General features: G+C 43.3%; 1 protein-coding gene across 2 annotated transcripts in view; it reads right to left on the bottom strand.

The window, feature by feature from the left end:
* Nucleotides 1-16,083, bottom strand: part of TLK1 (tousled like kinase 1) — a 66,657-nt gene extending 50,574 nt beyond the window's left edge. The window contains exon 1 of one of the 2 annotated variants that reach the window (XM_081871830.1): nucleotides 15,095-16,083. In XM_081871830.1, the coding sequence (XP_081727956.1) occupies nucleotides 15,095-15,302 (208 nt within the window). In that variant the 5' untranslated portion in view covers nucleotides 15,303-16,083. Of the gene's footprint in view, nucleotides 1-14,787; nucleotides 14,916-15,094 lie in introns of those variants that run through there. The other variant, XM_081871831.1, reaches the window with a different exon arrangement.
* Nucleotides 16,084-17,430: the final 1,347 nt, after the last annotated feature.

Here is a 17,430-nt window from a genome sequence, read left to right as displayed (position 1 = left end):
TATCTGAATTTTATTTATTTATTTATTTATTTATTTATTTATACCCCACCCTCCCCGGCCAAGACCGAGCTCAGGGCGGCTAACATCAGGTATAAAACCAATTGATTAAAATGCAACTTAAAAACAAGATTAAAATACAACTTAAAATGCAGCCTCATTTCAGTGGAAGCCCAGATCAAAAACTGTTTGGGGGGAGAAAACGTCAAATCTTCACCAAGGCCAACTATCCAGACTGGTCCTACGTGGGCCAGAAAAGCCAGGGTAGTCCCCAAACAGGGGTTCCATCACAGAAAGAAAAGGAAAGAGGGTGAGGGGATCAGGCTGATTCCAAGCCAAAGGCCAGGCGGAACAACTCTGTCTTACAGGCCCTGCAGAAAGAAATCAGATCCTGCAGGGCCCTGGTCTCATGAGACAGAGCATTCCACCAGGCCGGAGCCAGTGCTGAAAAGGCCCTGGGCCCTGGCTGAGGCTAATCTGACTTCCTTAGGACCCGGGACCTCTAGAGTGTTGCTATTTATGGACCTTAAGGTCCTCCATAGGGCATACCAGGAGAGGCGGTCCCGTAGGTACGAGGGTCCTAGGCCGCAAAGGTCAAAACCAGCACCTTAAACCTGACCCTGTACTCCACCAGGAGCCAGTGCAGCTTGAAAAGCACTGGGTGAATGTGGTCCCGCGGCAAGGACCCCCTTAAGGAGCCTTGCCGCGGCATTCTGCACCTGCTGGTGTTTCTGGGACAACTTCAAGGGCAGCCCCGCGTAGAGCGAGTTACAGTAATCAAGCCTGGAGGTGACTGTCGCATGGATCACTGTGGACAGATCAGGGCAGGAAAGGTAAGGGACCAACTGTTTGATATGGCGGTGATGGAAAAATGCCGCCTTTGCAGTAGCTGCAACCTGCGCCTCCATGGAGAAGGAGGCATCAAAGGTTACACCCAAACTCTTGACAGAAGGCACTGGCACAAGTTGAGCCCCCACAAGAGATGGGAGTTGGCCCCACAACCCCATGACGTCCCAACCCAGCCAGAGGACCTCTGTCTTTGAAGGGTTTAACTTCAACCGGCTCCCACACAGCCATCCAGCCACAGCTTCCAGACATCTGCTCAGTGTGTCCGGGGCCGATTCAGGATGGCCGTCCATCAACAGATAGAGCTGGGTGTCATCAGCATATTGATGACAACCCAGCCCGAAACTCCGGACAATCTGGGCAAGGGGGCACATAAAGATGTTAAAAAGCATCGGGGAAAGGGTTGCACCCTGCTGCACTCCACACACCAAGGGATGGCGTGACGACATCTCCTTCCCTAGCGCCACCCTCTGTCCCCGACCTGAGATAAAGGAACGCAGCCGTTGTTGGACTGTGCCCTGAATCCCCACGTCGGCAAGGCGGTGGTCCAAAAGATTGTGATCAACCATGTCGAAGGCTGCTGACAAGTCTAAAAGAATCAGCAGTCCCAACCCGCCTAGGTGCAGTTGTCTACAGAGAGCATCTGTTAGGGCGACCAGAGCTGTCTCGGTCCCGTAACCTGGGTGAAAGCCAGACTGGAATGGATCCAGAGCCGATGTTTCTTCCAGAAACCTACCAAGCTGTTCAGCAACCACTTTCTCAATTACGGTACCTTACCCAGGTACGAAAGATTCAAAACTGGGTGGTAAGACACTAATAATAATTTATCATTCTCCAAAAGAGATATCTGAAGCCAAACAAATTTTGTATTTTTTATTTTAAAGCAAATTGTGTTCTTTAATGTGTTCCTGGTTTGAGACATTTGTTCTGCAAATATGTAACAAGAAGTAGAGCAAGAGCTGAGTTCAGGCACCTTCTACTATGCATAGAAACTCTGATATTTTATCATTTGTACTTTATTTTATCCCCTGCCTTTCTGCCAAAATGGCATTCAAGGGAGCTTACAAAACTCCTGAACAGCTCTGCCTCCTAGAAAAGTTTAAAATGAGACAACAATCAGGTTACAGCTCAACACAGTTGCACACCTTCTTGCATGCCACCTGTGGTCACATTTATAAATTCTGTATTATTCTTTTGCACTTATCTTTTTAGATGATTGACAAATTTTATATGCAAAACCCCCTTTACTTATGAATGATTGTTGATTGATGCCACCAACTACAGTATAACTTTTGGATTCTTAAGCCAAGCTCAGCTTACAGAAAGCCTCAATACATTCCAAGGCAACTAATATAGCCAGCAATGCAAAGTCTACATTTCCAACATACTAATTCCATATTATACCCACATTTTGATTCACCTCAAAAAAATTATATGCTTTTTTTAGGAATCGTACAAAAAATTGCACATCATAAGCTTTTCATAATGTTCTAGTGACCTATCCACCCCAAATTACTTTTAAAACCTTATTTTTTAAAGCACAAGTTTGAGAGCCACACTGGTACTTTTCGGATTTTCAACTCCTTATTTAAAACTTCCGTAATAATGTCAAGAATAATCAAGAACAGAGATTCCCATATAATCAGTACAGATTATATGATACACCTGCATGCATACACAAGAGGAGAACAAATAGATTTCACAAACTGGCCCTGACTTGCTGCAGACACCTGATTACATGAGACACATTGTACAACCATGGTCCAGAGTACCCCCAGAGATACAATTATTCCTTCCCTTGCTTCAGTTTTCACTAAGCATCGTTTTTCTATGATGTCCAAACTGGCAAACTTTACATACTGCTAGCCTCCCAAATCCAGTTTACATACACAATGCAAACAACAGCTAGGGAAGAAGGGAAAACAATTTATGGTGCAACCAGCTTGCAAGAGTGGAAGAGGGATCCCACATGCCGGCACTCCTGGACAAAACACAGTTTGATATTCCATCTGAATCAAGCAACAATGTTCTGGTATTTCAGGTAGAATCTAACTAATGTTTTAAAGTAAGAATTCTTATTCCTATTCTGTTACCCTTGTCCCCATCTTCCTGTTGCTTCACTCATATTATAAGCTTCAAGACAAGGGCCTATTTTAAATGTGTTGCTTTATAAAGCATGTCCACATCTGGTACTACATAAACAGCATTTAAAATACCAGTCAACGTGTTTAACTTCAATATGGCCCAGAAGTATACGATAGAACTAGACTTTTTCAAGCTTGAGAAATGAACATATAAAACTTCAAAAATGTTGTACACTAACCTCACTTTGATGGCATTTAGCATGTGTATTAGTCTACAGAATTTGCATTTTAGAAAAACTTAACAGCACAATAAAACAGCATACCTGTAGACAACTATCACAATGATGATGAATTCCCTTCACTGAAATATACATTGGGCAATAGACTTTAATGTGCTGACATCACAATGTTCTTTTATGACAGTCATATCCTTTGACTTTTTCAAGATGCACCAAATATTTGAGTAGTTAGAACCAGGCTTACTAAATAATCTGGGGAGCACAGAAACACACACAAATTTAAATTGCAGAATCAAAACTAAATAGCTAATAGTAATGTTTACCGTAACTAAATAGTATTATTAAATTAAACTTAATTTGGCATAAGCTTCCAAGGTTCAAAGAGTACTTCCATCAAGTGACTGAAAACCAAGTAAAGAGAAATAAAAATATATTTTACACAAAATGATACCAAAATCAGTCCATTACAAGATACAGCATTAGGTCTGTTAGAGTGCTATGTAGAACACAACTCAAAACCAGAATCCAAACACTCCTGATTATACCGATACTGAATAACCATAATTCAGTAATATAACAATAATTAGAGACAACAAATTTCTGTAGAAGCTACACTTTCCTAGGGAGACGAAATTTCACAGTGTCACATTGAAAAAACACATTCTAATTCAGGAATTTTATACTGGGTTCTCTCTCCAGGGAATAGGAACAATTGCTGCCACATTAATTTCATTTTTTATATATATTTGAAAACCGATGGTTTCTATTGTATAAGAATATGCAAGCCTTTGAGTTATGTAGAACTCAATTTGTCAGAAGTGGAAGAGTAACAGATTACTTAAGAAAGAATTCTGGATGCAAGTTCTTTCTACTTGCTAAAAGCCTTTTCTCTTATTTCTAACCAATACCATTTTGAACAACAAAGTATACAAATTATTTTCAATAATCAAGAAGTACTTTGATTATAACAACTCCATTCTAGCATTTAAAATTGAAACTAAACCCAAAACTGATCAGTATGTCACACTACACTTGAACACATTCAAAAGCACCAATATATACCTGGCATCATCATATGCATCATTTTCTAAAGTTTACAAAACCAGTAGGCACTATTCAATATAATCAACTTTTCCATTCCAGTGCCATTCAGGAGGATGCAAGGATTTAATTCCCATGAACCATTTAAAAAGATGTCAAACAGAATTTCATATCCTTGTAAATGAACTGGTCAGTGTGGGAGTAGTAGTCATGCTGTGGTTAACTGACCACAGATGACAAACTCACATCCCAACAGCAATCACGGTCACAACTGTATGATTAGCTACCTCCCCGCACCTGCCCACCCATCCACATTAAAAGGTTAGGCATTTCCTTGATTTTAACAAACCTGAAAGATGTGAATCAAATGTAAACAAATGTAATACCAACAGCTAAAGTCACTAACCAGCCCAGAACTACCAGAATCTCTATACAATGAGTTGGATCCAGACCTGGTGTTCTGTGAAGAGAAAAGCTCCTTCCATTTGTGGAAGTCAATCAGGTCCAGCAAACGTTCCTGGTAGAAGAAAGGGGGGGGGGGAGTAACTTTTACCAGTTCTCCCTTCCCCCTGCAGCCCCTTGTGCCACCTCACACCTTGTTCTGGAGGGTCTGCCAACCCTTGCAAGGGTGCCCAAACTTTTTTCAAAGAGGGCCAGATTTGATAACGTAAACATGAGGGCCAACCAAAGTTGTTGAGCTTTTTTAAGGATTTTACCCCAGAACATATACTGCCATGGGGGCCAGACTGAATCAACCGGTGGGCCACATTAGGCTCCCGAAACAAACTCTGGACACGCCTGCGAGTCTGGAGCAGATTTTTAGGAGCTGCAAGAGACATCATCAAAAGCCACCTCTCCCTCTCTCGCCACCATCTCCTTCGGTCAGCAGAAGTGTCTAGCTATTGGACTCAACTCTGTGTTAACCAAAATGTATAATAACTGCCTTCATCAAATTCTATAATGGGTTGGAACCATTTCTCCAAAACTTTGCAAAATGGTTTCTTCAGCTAGAAAATGAAATTTCCAAGAAGCAGTGGTCCCATGTTGTTGAAAAGAAAAAATGAAGCTTCAATAAAGCAGCACCCAATACCAAATAAAAGTGAAAATTTTTAGTTTGGTCAGTTATGTATCACTTGATCTATATTAATCCAAACTGCAAGTGATACAAACTAATCTATACATTGCAAAAGATCTTAACTGCTGAAAAGGATAGTATTCATTTAACTATATTTAGAGTGTTGAGATAATCAAACAGAATGCATCTCAAAGAAACTGTATTAAAAGGAGATAGCAGAATCTTCAGTTCCAACATTTTCCAAAGTAATGGACTGAAATGTTAACTGAGATGTTGATATAATATGAACATGCATTTTATTCCTGGTCATCATGTTTAACCCCCAAAGGCCCAATGATACCAATGTTTTGTTGAAAATTTCTTTAAAAGCATTTTTTCCTACTCATGGATCAAATAATTAGGATGTAAGCCAATACATTAATTTCAAAATGTAATTTTTTAGTCATTTTATTTATAACCCCTTTTCATCTCTGTTATTGTTCTATATGATGACAAATCTTAAGAAAAACAGAAGATGCCTTCAAGTTACAGTAACCTTTATACAACTTAACACCAGGAACAAACATGTAATTGTGATTTTAAACAAAAAATTAAATGAATCACAGTACATGAAGAAATTAGTCATCACTCTTAAATACATATTTAGGGAACTTTTTGAAACTGGTTCCTTCAGACATCTTTCAAAAATTCTGTGACTTAGTGTGAATTAGTTTACACTGACTATGTTAATGTCTAGCATACAGTTAGTTTTAAATAAATGGCTGGGTGGACATTTGTCACACAGGGGAAAAATAAGTCATCAGGATGCTGTATTATGTATGCAAATGGTACAAAGACACTAGCCAAAGTAGTATCAAGAACATTTTCTTGGTTCTAATTTGTTCATATTTCAAACTATTTTGTATCACACTTGTGGCAGTCCAGCAAAGATTATTACAACTGAACAGTAAAGGCACACACCAGCAGTATAACTCATCGCAACAGACATCAATGGACAATAAACATTGTTTTTGGTATGTAGCTGTTGAACTATGTAATTCTTATAAGTCACAGTACTAGAAAATAACGGAAAATTATTCAAGCACACTTGAAATTGAAATTTAATTCACACAGAGAATTACAGTGCATTTCTTCCCAATCACTTCAATACACTAGCAATAAAAACAGCTCTCAGGCTTCAAACTTATCAAGCCACATATATAATGCTACTTAGTTTCTGTAACCAATAATCGTATGTTAGACGGTTCAGGTTACAAGAAAGGAAATTCCGGAAAAACTTTCTGACAGTAAGAGCTGTTCAGAAGTGGAACAGACTCCCACGAGAGGTGGTGGACTCTCCTTCCTTGGAGGTTTTTAAGCAGAGGTTGGATGGCTTTAGCTGAGATTCCTGCACTGCAGAGGGTTAGACTAGATGACCCTTGGGTCCCATCCAGCTCTAAGATTCTATGATTCTACACTCTATACATACAATAATCAAGATTTAACACACTTTTATTTTTCCTATGACAATGGCTCTGCTTTCTTACTGCAATAAACTAAGGTTTCTGCATTGACATGGTTTGCTGCTTCCTAACCAGTCATAATTCCTAAATCTACAGACCATGGTTTCAAGGCTGGTTAGCAACCATGGCTTGTTAGGAAGCAACCAACCATGATGTCTGGATATTAACAGGAAGCAGAGTTTAATTGTTGCTTCCAGACTTTGGGTGGAATCCAACACTTATAAACTTGCCAAATAGAACAATCTCTTCCCCCCCATGTGCTGTTTTGGGGGTTCTCCTGATCCCTCTAGTGCCCCCCCCCCAAGGTTCGTCAGTGAATTCTGTCCTCTGTTTCTCCCACTTGCACCAGGGAAAGAATGAAACTAGAACAATCAGGCAGCAAGAATCTGCAGGCCGCCCATTCATAGTAAAACCATGATAGGCCTGGCACCATACTTTATTGTGATGTGCAGATGCAGCTACCATAACCTACATAAATCTCTTATCAGCCTGCAAAATCTTCAACAAGTCAATTACAGATTCATTAAAAGAGCCAGACAGAGATTGACTGAGCGACAGAGTCCCCACCTCACCTGCAAAAGGGAGTGGGAATAAAGGAAGCAATGAATCACTGGGCAAGGCCTCAAAATTTAGTTACAGTGGCTGGCCACCACTATGGAGAACCATTAATTAAATAGGTAGTGTTTCAATGAGACACAGACATTGTTATATTCATTTTTATTATTAATCACACCTTTCCCTCAAAGGATATAACAGAATCATAGAATTGTGAAGTTGGAAGGGAACCTGGGGGCATCTAGCCCAACCCCTTGCTATGCAGGACTCTCAACTAAAGCATCCATGACATGGCTATACAACCTCTGCCTTAAAAACCTCCAAGCAAGGCAAGTCCACCACCTTCTGAGGAAGTCTGTTCCACTGTCAAATAGCTCTTATCTCCTTGATCAGAACACCTATACTTCTGCTGAGAAAGCCTAGAATAGCATTAGCTTTTTTTTGCTGCTGCATCACACTGTTGATTCAAGTTAAGCCTGTGGCCTACTAAGACCCCTAGCTCCTTTTTGCATGCACTACCGGCAATCCAGATGTCCCCTTCTTATATTTGTGCAGCTGGTTCTTCCTGCCTAAGTGCAGAATCTTACATTTGTCCCTATTGAAATTCATTTTGGTAGTTTGGGCCCAGACCTCTAATCTGTTAAAGTCATTTTGAATCCTCATTCCATTTTTAGTGGCATTGACTACCCCTCCCAGTTGGGTGCGATAAAATAGATAGATGTGCCCATGCTGCTGTTCAAGCGAACACTATCCAGGGGAGGCAAATAAGTGTCCTCCTGACACAGCATGGCTTTGTTTTGTAACATTTTACCACATCAATACACATTTGAATTGGCTTGGGATAGAAAATATTCCATTACACTATTATGTGAGTTTCAGTGTAATACAACCCTTTTCAATGTTATACTAAACTGCCAGTTTTATGGGATAGTTCTCTACCCCTTGTAACTTCCAATGTCATTTTAAAAAAAGTTTTCTAGGGTGAGGGTTGACCATACCCACATGATTATCAAGCTACAAAAGTACAAGACAAAAGCAGCTGGAAAACCAACCCAGTTTTTACGGTACAAGCCATGGTTTGTTTTGATTTGGGAACAGCTCACCTTTTATTAGGCATGGCCTAACGGTACATACAAACCAGTCCACTGACTCAGTTCAGACATTACATCACAACCATGGTTGGGCCACATGCTTTAATTTCACAGTGGCTTCCTCTACTTCCTTGCCACACTACCTGTGTCAGGTGTAGCCTGCAGTAGCTACCCAAATCAGGGAAACTTTGGTTCTGCAATCAATAACTTGCCTCCAAACCAACATGAGAAATCCTTTCCAAATAGTGACTTCTGTTCTAGTTATGATATCAAACTATAATTACCAGAAACTGCAGGAGGGAATCTGAGCACATAATAAAGCATGTTCCTAAAGCCCAAGACATCTAAACTGGGCCACTTTCCAGTACATTTCCGAGCACAATCCAAAGTGTTGGTGTTGACCTTTAAAGCCCTAAATGGTCTCGGCCCAGTATACCTGAAGGTGTGTCTCCACCCCCATCGTTCAGCCCAGAAACTGAGGTCCAGCTCCGAGGGCCTTCTAGCAGTTCCGTCTCTGTGAGAAGTGAAGCTACAGCGAACCAGGCAGAGGGCCTTCTCAGTAGTGGCGCCCGCCCTGTGGAACACCCTCCCATTAGATGTCAAGGAAATAAACAACTATCTGACTTTTAGAAAACATCTGAAGGCAGCCCTGTTTAGGGAAGTTTTTAATGTTTTACTGTATTTTTAATAATCCTCTTGGAAGCCACCCAGAGCGGTTGGAGAGGTCTGGCCAGATGGGCAGAGTATAAGCAATAAAATATTATTATTATTATTATTATTATTATTATTATTATTATTATTATTATATTTACTAAGTACAATACACATAATAGGCTTCTATTTGAGTAGCATATTATCAGAAACACCAACACAGCAATGATACTCAGGTGGTATAGCCTGCATTAACAACTGTACAGTAATACTAATGACTAATACTTCTTTAACATTAGTTTTAGTGTGCTGGACAATAATTCCTAACTGAATTACTAAAGGGTTTTGCAATGTGAGTTAGTATCTGTAAGGTGACATGAAGGCTGGCAACATCTCTTGCAGACAACCACAGTGCCTGGAGACTGACAGGTCATATATCCATAGTATTGGCCAGATGAGGAATGACCGCTAGGAGGAGGGCAGAGAGAAGAAACGCCATGGTGCAACTGCAGCAGCACAACTGGATGCTTTTATCTGCCCCAGCTGCAACAAAACATGGCTCCCCCATATCAGTCTCTACAGCCAAAGCAGACACTGCAACTTTCCAACAATTTGACTTCACCCCGTTTCCAACGGTTTGACTTCACTTCCATTGCCTCCTGAGAAATATAGATGCCAACAACAACTAGCATCTGTAATGGAGAGGCCATTTCTGAGTTTGGCATTGCTGAAACCTAGGGAGGCAAACTAACATATGACCTACATCAAACTAAGTTTTGTTAAGTAAACATGGCCAGCTACAATTCACTTTGGTTTGGTGAACTGGAAAGGTCAGACTTCTTGATTACCGTAAGTCAGACAACTTTAACATTTGGAATTTCAGTAAAGAAACAGTAATATAGCTTTCAAGGTGTATAGCTTTTCCAGGAACAGCTGAGGCCTCAAGAGTTTTCAGAATAAGATAAAGAGAGGCTATCACACAGAAGAGCTTTGGATTTGTATGAATCAGATAATTCTTCCAGACTTCAATTAAAATGTGAAAGTCAAGTTCTTGCAGTTAATTTAAGTGCAGAAAGCAGCTGCTTAGAACCTAATAAAAAATAAATTGCTTGACCTTCCTCTGGAAACTTGAGCATCATTGTCAGAGGGAAAACTCGCCTCATTCCTTTTTTTTTTTTAATTAAAAAAAGGACAATTTGGGTACTTCCTACACAAATCTAAAAATACTTCTAGAGGATTTGCTTATTTCCCCATTCAAGTTACCTCAAGGTAATGGTCACCTCGGTTTTAATAGGGTATTTTTATGCACATACTCTAGAACCCATTTCATTTCCATCATTGGCGTAAGAAAGTATTTTGGAACAGTTATGCAAGAAGAGCCTGAACTAGTTATTAAACATGTAATATCTACTTGTTAGAAAACTAAGCCTCTCTGTCAATGTGAGTTTTATTCACAAGCCCACCTTATCCCAAAGATAACCTTTTTGTAAGTTATTGTTTTGACACGAACAATAGCGGCCCATGCAATGAATTAAGTTCATGGCCCAAACATTAAGCACCAATTAAATTCTGAGAGGGGACATGCTTCTACCACCACTAAGTCTTAGCAGTTTAACAGCTTGCAGATAGAAAGGTACCTCTGCAACAGCAGTTCTCAAACTTTTTTCCTCCACAGATCACTCGAAAATTGGCAGGGGTCTCAGGATACCATTAATATTCTACTAATCAAAGCACACACATATTTTAACAACCATGGTCTAACACAATGAATATGAAGGGAAAACTTTTTTTCCATCTATACCAGCATCATTGTCAAAACCAGTTGCATTACAAAAGCATTTGACCTAGACCGGGGACATTTTTGCCCCTTTGAAAATTGGGCCCAAGTCAGAATGGCCTTGCTCTGAAGTCCAGGGGATGGGGTGGGGGGAGAGATCAAATGTGGATTTTTTTTTTTTTTACTGTTCTAGAACCTTCCCATGGAATACCTGAAAACTGGACACAGTTTTGAGAATCTCTGCGCTAGAGCAATGGTATCTTCAAGTCAGGTACTATTGCATTCTCTCACCCCAGCCCAAGTCTTGCTTGCAGGGATTAAAGAGAACCTTGATACTCAGATACCAATTATGATCAGGTCTGAGAACTGGTATCATTTCTCAAGAAAGTGGGAATATATTTGTTACCAAGACAGAAGATATACCACATACAATAAAGAAATATTAGCACTGTCTTCAACAGCAACTAAATCATAAGACTGATCAACAACAAAAAAGTACCAGTGGATAACATATCACGCTTACAGTGCAAACCTAGGCATGTTTACTCAGAAGTTGAATCCTGTGTATTCAGTGGGTCTTGCTCCATAGTATGTGTGCTTAGGATTGTAGCCTTAAAAGACTACAGCTTACTGCAGCGATCCAAACAAAAATATAAACACTACTGTAAATGAACATAAGCATCTTCCATGGGTAACATGGAAATAAGTAGCCAAGGTTTACCTGAAAATTAAGCAAGTAACATGCAGTTGCATCACAAGGTACTAAGAATTTTTTGGAAGTCTCAGAACAGTAAAACACATTTCTAGCCACTGTCTGCTTACACCAAGCATAGAGCTAGAAGTCTTACTCAGCTCCAAAAGACATACATTAAAAATTGAACTTCAGCAAGTTAGAATTATTTTTCATATTTGTTTACATGTAAACAAAATTTATGTCACATAAAATATGCTATCATGTTCTATTGCTTACTAGGGGACTTGCTGTTCTTATCTTGTGATGTCACTTCCAGTGTAAGACACATAGCAGTTCTTACAGTGTTTTGCAGCTACCGGACACTCTCAGGTAAGTTTGTATTACGATTGCAACATGAAGTCCCACTGAAACTATTGGGACTTAATTCCGATTAAACATGCATAGGATTTTTATACAAGGTGGGCACCAACTATACTGCTAAAATCTGTATTAATCAAAACGCGCATTAAACAAGATCCACAAAGTTTATCTATTTCAGACAACTCAGAGTAGATTCTAAACGATGAACTTTGTTATTCTGCCTTTATCATGATTACACAACAATCAACTCCATCTTGAGCAGTGGTTGTACATACTCAGAGATTATTCAACAATGGAGTCACGTAATTCAGACAATGACAGTCCTTTTGATAATGTGAAGGCTTCAAATTCAGTTTCAATTACTAGGAAATCTTTAACTCTGTACCTTATTAAATATTTCATTTTCAAGAAGATAGTCTTCTGTTGAGAAACACATGAAAATATTTCTCAGGGGTTTGCATCTTCCAAACTAGGCTGAACTAGTGCCCTCCAATGAATGACAACTGTCTAGATTAAGATGACAAACACTTCAAATGAAACACTGGCTTAGCAAATCAGAAATCTGCACATATATTAAGATTCTGAGCCTTTGTCCATGTTTTGCCATAACTGTACATTTTTTCAGGTGCTTTAAAAATGAAAGCAGAAAATTTGAGATCCTACATCCCTACTATACAGCCAGAAAGTACTACATTTACACATGCTCTCATACAGTAAAGCAAAAAGTTCTCTCTTTGGAAGTGCTCTGTTTTAGAGGTTACAACATAAAGTCAGACAGCCAAAACAAATATAACAAGAGAACAAGAGTTTTATAACAAGTGCTGAAGGTTGTGGGAAGGTGGATTAAACTTTTCATGTGACATATAAATTCTCAGTTTTACTGAATACCATCTTGCTTCCCATTGAGTTAAAAAATCAAATACCAATTTGCTTTCTAAAACGGTATTAAACCAATTGCATTCATTGGTGGCCTTGTAAGCTGAATTAACAAACCACAGACTGACACCTCAGCACAGTAAATAAATGACAATCTGTTCTACCCAACCTAAGAGTGTATACTGGACTTTAGCTGCTATATAACCTCTAACAGTGAGAACTAGGCACATGCAGTCAGAAAAATGAGCATTTTTTCTACTCATGTATTTGAAGCAGCTTTAACAAAAACTTCCAATCAGATTTTTACAACATAGTCTAAAAATATTGACCTAGTATTTTTTAAAAAATAGGTAGTACACACTACTGGTGTTAAACAATATCTGAAAGCAAGTAGCTTAATAAACTTGGTTCCCATATAAAACTTTGTCTCTTCTCCCTTGAGCTTAAGTTTCCCAAAGTAACGGCCAGCACCAAAATGCCTACCACATCAGTGTTGTTAACATATGCTGTATATCCAACCATTTCAGGTATCAGTTTTCATGCCAATCTGAGCTTCCTATTGTCAGCTTCCTATCTAGGAACGTGTGCAAAAGTGACAACGAGTGATGGAAGTCTGAGTACTGGAATGGAGAAAGAGAGCAAACACTTCCACTATATATTTCCACGGCTCTTAAGCATTTTAAAATGAAATCCTTAAGAATGTTTGCTGATAATGATATTCCTGACATGTGAAGTGTCTTCTAGATTGGCAGCATCTAATTTCTCAAAAATCTTAACATTTTTCATATGGAAAGTTAATGCTGCCTAGCAAGTGCTTAAGGAAAGGGGGAGGGGAACCCAAGCCTCCCCCCACAATGAAAACAAAAGGCAAGAGTCATTCAATACCCTGAGATAAGCACTATAGTCAAAGAGCAATCGCATTTCAAAAATCATGAATATGCAATATTCATTCTTCCAGAATACCATATGTTGTATTAAAGTTCCCCTCTCTCCCTCGCTAACCATAATTTCGAGTAAAATAAGAGAGCTTTAATCATTTCATAAACTGTATAATTGCTACATCTTGTGGCTACATAGTTTAATGCAAGGAACAAGGGGGGGGTAGGAAAGGACAAACAATAAAAAAGACTTGTTTGCACATAACCTTCATACAGATATTCTCTGCAAAACACCCACAACACCCTGCTCTCTCTCACTGTCGTTCTAATACAAGAGGGGTGGGAGAAAGGGGGAGGGAAGGGGGGGAACCATCCAAGATGCCATGGAGGAAAAGGAGAAAGTTGCAGTCATTCTGTACTGGCTTTTAACGTGTCTCCGTCACTTTTGTCGGAAGCCAATGGCTGAAGAAAGTGTCTTTCTTGTATCAAATAAGTGCCTCGATCTTTGTCTCTTTTCCACCATCCTACCTCCATGATGCCAAAAGCGACTCGACCCTTTTTTCCTCCTTCTTCTTCATTTTAAGCCAAACAGCCACGTTCATCATCATAACCAACCAGGAAAAGCCAGGAATTTACATATGTATATTTTTATATATAGATCTACAGATAAGATATATAAAAGGAGCACCCGCTTCTCTTCCTTCCCAGTAATAAAACCCCACTTTACAATAGGAAGGAAAGAATTCACCATCTCCCGAGGAAAGGAAACCTACGAAATATTTTCATCTATAAAATTAAAAAAATAAGCCCTTTAAAAACAAAGAGGAGAAAAGAGATCGATGTTAAAAGAGATCGATTGGCCGTGGAACTAGGAAAACATTATGAACATCCACCTCCGTCCCCTCCCAGCAGCAGCTACTGTAAACGGCGGCGGGGGTGGGAGGAATTCAAGGCGACATTTTTGGGGGTAAGAATTCTCGAATAAATAAAACAGATTAAGGGTCGGGAGGCTTGAGTTTGTGCGAGAAGGCTGGGGGAGGAAAGGTTTCAGGCCCCCCCCACGACTTCGGGAGTAATTTGGGGAGGGGGTGTCGAGAGAAAGAGATAAGGGGCGCCCAGACCTTCTTCCTCCGTCGGATGCAGAAGAGAAGGAAGACATGTCTCGCCTCGTCTCTTCTCCCTTTGCCCTCGGCCCCGCAAAGCCTGGGACTGGCCTCAGGCGGCGGCTGCTGCGGCTGCTGCTGCCACCGCCGCCGCTACTACTGACACGGCCGTGCCCCTCCCTCCCTCCCTCCCCAAGGGCCCGTTTCCCCCGCCGCCGCCGCCGCCGAGCCCGTCATCTTCCTCCTTCCTCCCCTCTCCACCCCCCGGCGGCCGAGGAGAGGCCCCGAGAAGCACCTTCCCCCTGCCCGGTCTCTCGCTGTTTACCTTCCTTGAGCGGCGCGCCGCTGCGGAGCAGGGAGGCCGCCGCCGCCGCTGAGGCCGCCACGGCCGCTGCCGTCGCCGCTGCTGCTGCCGCCGCCGCTGCCGCCGCCGCCGCCGCGGAGCAGCCCTGCAGGCTCGGTGGGGACGTGGAGGAGAGCCGGGACCAAGATGGCGGCCCCTCCAAACTTCCACTGCTACTTTGGACACTCATCAAGCTACTTTCCTGGAGCCCGGCGGCAGCCGCCGGGGGCAGCAGCACTTGGGGGAGAGGAAGAGGCGGCGCGGCGGCGGAGGAGAAGGAGAAGGCGGAGAGGGGGGCGACGCGGAGAAGACCAGGAGCCGCTGCTGCTGCTGCTGCGACGCCGTCGTCTCCTCCGCCGTGGTCATGGCCGGGGGTGGGGCGCCGCGGGAAGGGAAGGGCAGCGGCGGCGGCGGCCCCACGCGCGGGGACGCGGCGGAGGTGGGGGGAGTCTCCGTGGGGCGTCGCAGGGGGGAGGAAAGGGGCTCCCGCGCCCTCCAAGCGGGAGGAGGAGGAGGAGGAGGAGAAGCCGCGGCTCGGGCCGGAGCAACCTGCCCGCACCTCTGCACTGCGTCGCCTCAGAGCGGCGGCGGCGGCAGGAGCCACTGTGAGGCGGGGGCGAGGAAGGGGAAGCCTCTCCGCCAGCCTAAGCTGCTCCCCTGCCGGGAGGGGTCAGGCGCACAACAACGCCGCTGCCGCCGTTGGCGGGCAAATGGTGGGGGGGGGGGGGCTTGTCGCCGCCCCGCGGCAGCGTCGGCACCCGCAGCCCGCCTGCGAGAGGGAAGGAGGCACTTTCGCAAGCCGGCATGGGCACCTGCTCCTCCTCCTCCTCCTCCTCCTGCCGCCGCCGCCTCTCCTTCCTCACAGCAGCAGGCCGTAGCGCCGCCAGCAACGCGCCCTCTTTGGCCTTCCTCAGAGAGCGGCTACTTACATCACCCGCTCTCCCAAACACACACTCGGCAGAGAGAGAGAGAGAGAGAGGGGGGGGGCAACAAGGCCCTCCTCCTCCTCCTCCTCCTCCCTGGTGGCGGTTTACACCTCTCGGCCCCTCATGCCGCACATAATACCGCAGCGCGCACACGGCCATGGGTGTCCTCGGCGGAGCCATCTTCCGCCTGGGCGCCTCACGCCGGTTCCATCACCCCATTATAAGTGTCCAGAGTCGTCGTCAACTTATCATAGGAGCCAAGGGCTAAGGGGGCTTCGACGCTCCCCTCACCCAATAAAATATTCGAGGGGAATTCCCATGCAGATAGTGTCATGTGTTCGATTATGTGAGGTGGGGCTTACTTCCCACCCTACCCCCCCCCCAATATGTTACTCAAGTGGAGCATACCTAGGGGCTGGCCCCCCAGCAAGGGTGCCGGTCCAGGGGGATGTGCAGAAATCACACCCCTCTGCTCTGGCTTGGAGCAGTGACCGGCTTTGGGCACTCAAAATTTCAGCGGCACCCTAAAATTTGGCACCCCCAGACTCTCGTGCTCCGTCCTACAGCGTCGTCGAGGCACCCCATGCGGTGCAGCACCTGGTGCAGCCGCACTGCCCTAAAACCACCTCCTGTTTGGAGTGGCTAGAAGCCCACCGGTACCCAGGCACATAGGAGTCAACTCCGAGGGACTGGGGTCCATTCAGCCCCCCCCCCAAAAAAATATATTGAGGGGGCTGCCCCTCCCAGTCGATGGGCATTGCCATTCAAATGGTGTGCGTGATCAATTACCTGCACAGACACCAATATTTTATTCAAGTTGGCACCACTTCCCGGACTGCTCCGGGTGGTCAGTATTTTGGCGCAAGGGACAGAGGGAGTGCTGATACAGCTCCTTGCCAAGAATGCAAAGGAGCCTAGGTACACCTCTGGTTGGAAGGGACCTCGAGGGTCATTAGTCCAACCCCCTGCCATGCAGGAATCTTTTTGCCCATCGTGGGCCTCAAACCCAAGATCTTGAGGTCAAGAGTGTCTGGCTCTACCAACTGAGCAGTCTTGGAATCCGCAGCCACCAGATGTGCTTCACAGATGCTCTAAGTCAGGGTGGTTTTTTTCCAGAGGCTAGGAAGCAAGCTGTGCCGAACGGAGCCTGGGGCCTGCTTCAGAATAAACATGTGCAGGAATGACCTGATGAGGGTCCTACACTTTCACAAGAGAAAAGGTGGAACTATGTTCCAAAGGCACCATATACTAAATGTTGTGGGTGGCAAAGGGAGGCTGTCGCTTTCATGCCCTGCTTGCCACAGGAAACAGGATGCAAAATCTCATCCAGTAAAGCAACTCGACTCGCTACTAAACTTGCACCAAAATGGAAGGATCTGTTGTTCTGTTTTC

Source organism: Podarcis erhardii (genome assembly GCF_964252035.2).
Source record: "Podarcis erhardii genome assembly, chromosome: 1".
In the NCBI taxonomy this organism is placed as follows: Eukaryota; Metazoa; Chordata; class Lepidosauria; order Squamata; family Lacertidae; genus Podarcis; species Podarcis erhardii.
This window is presented reverse-complemented; position numbering and strand designations above follow the sequence as displayed.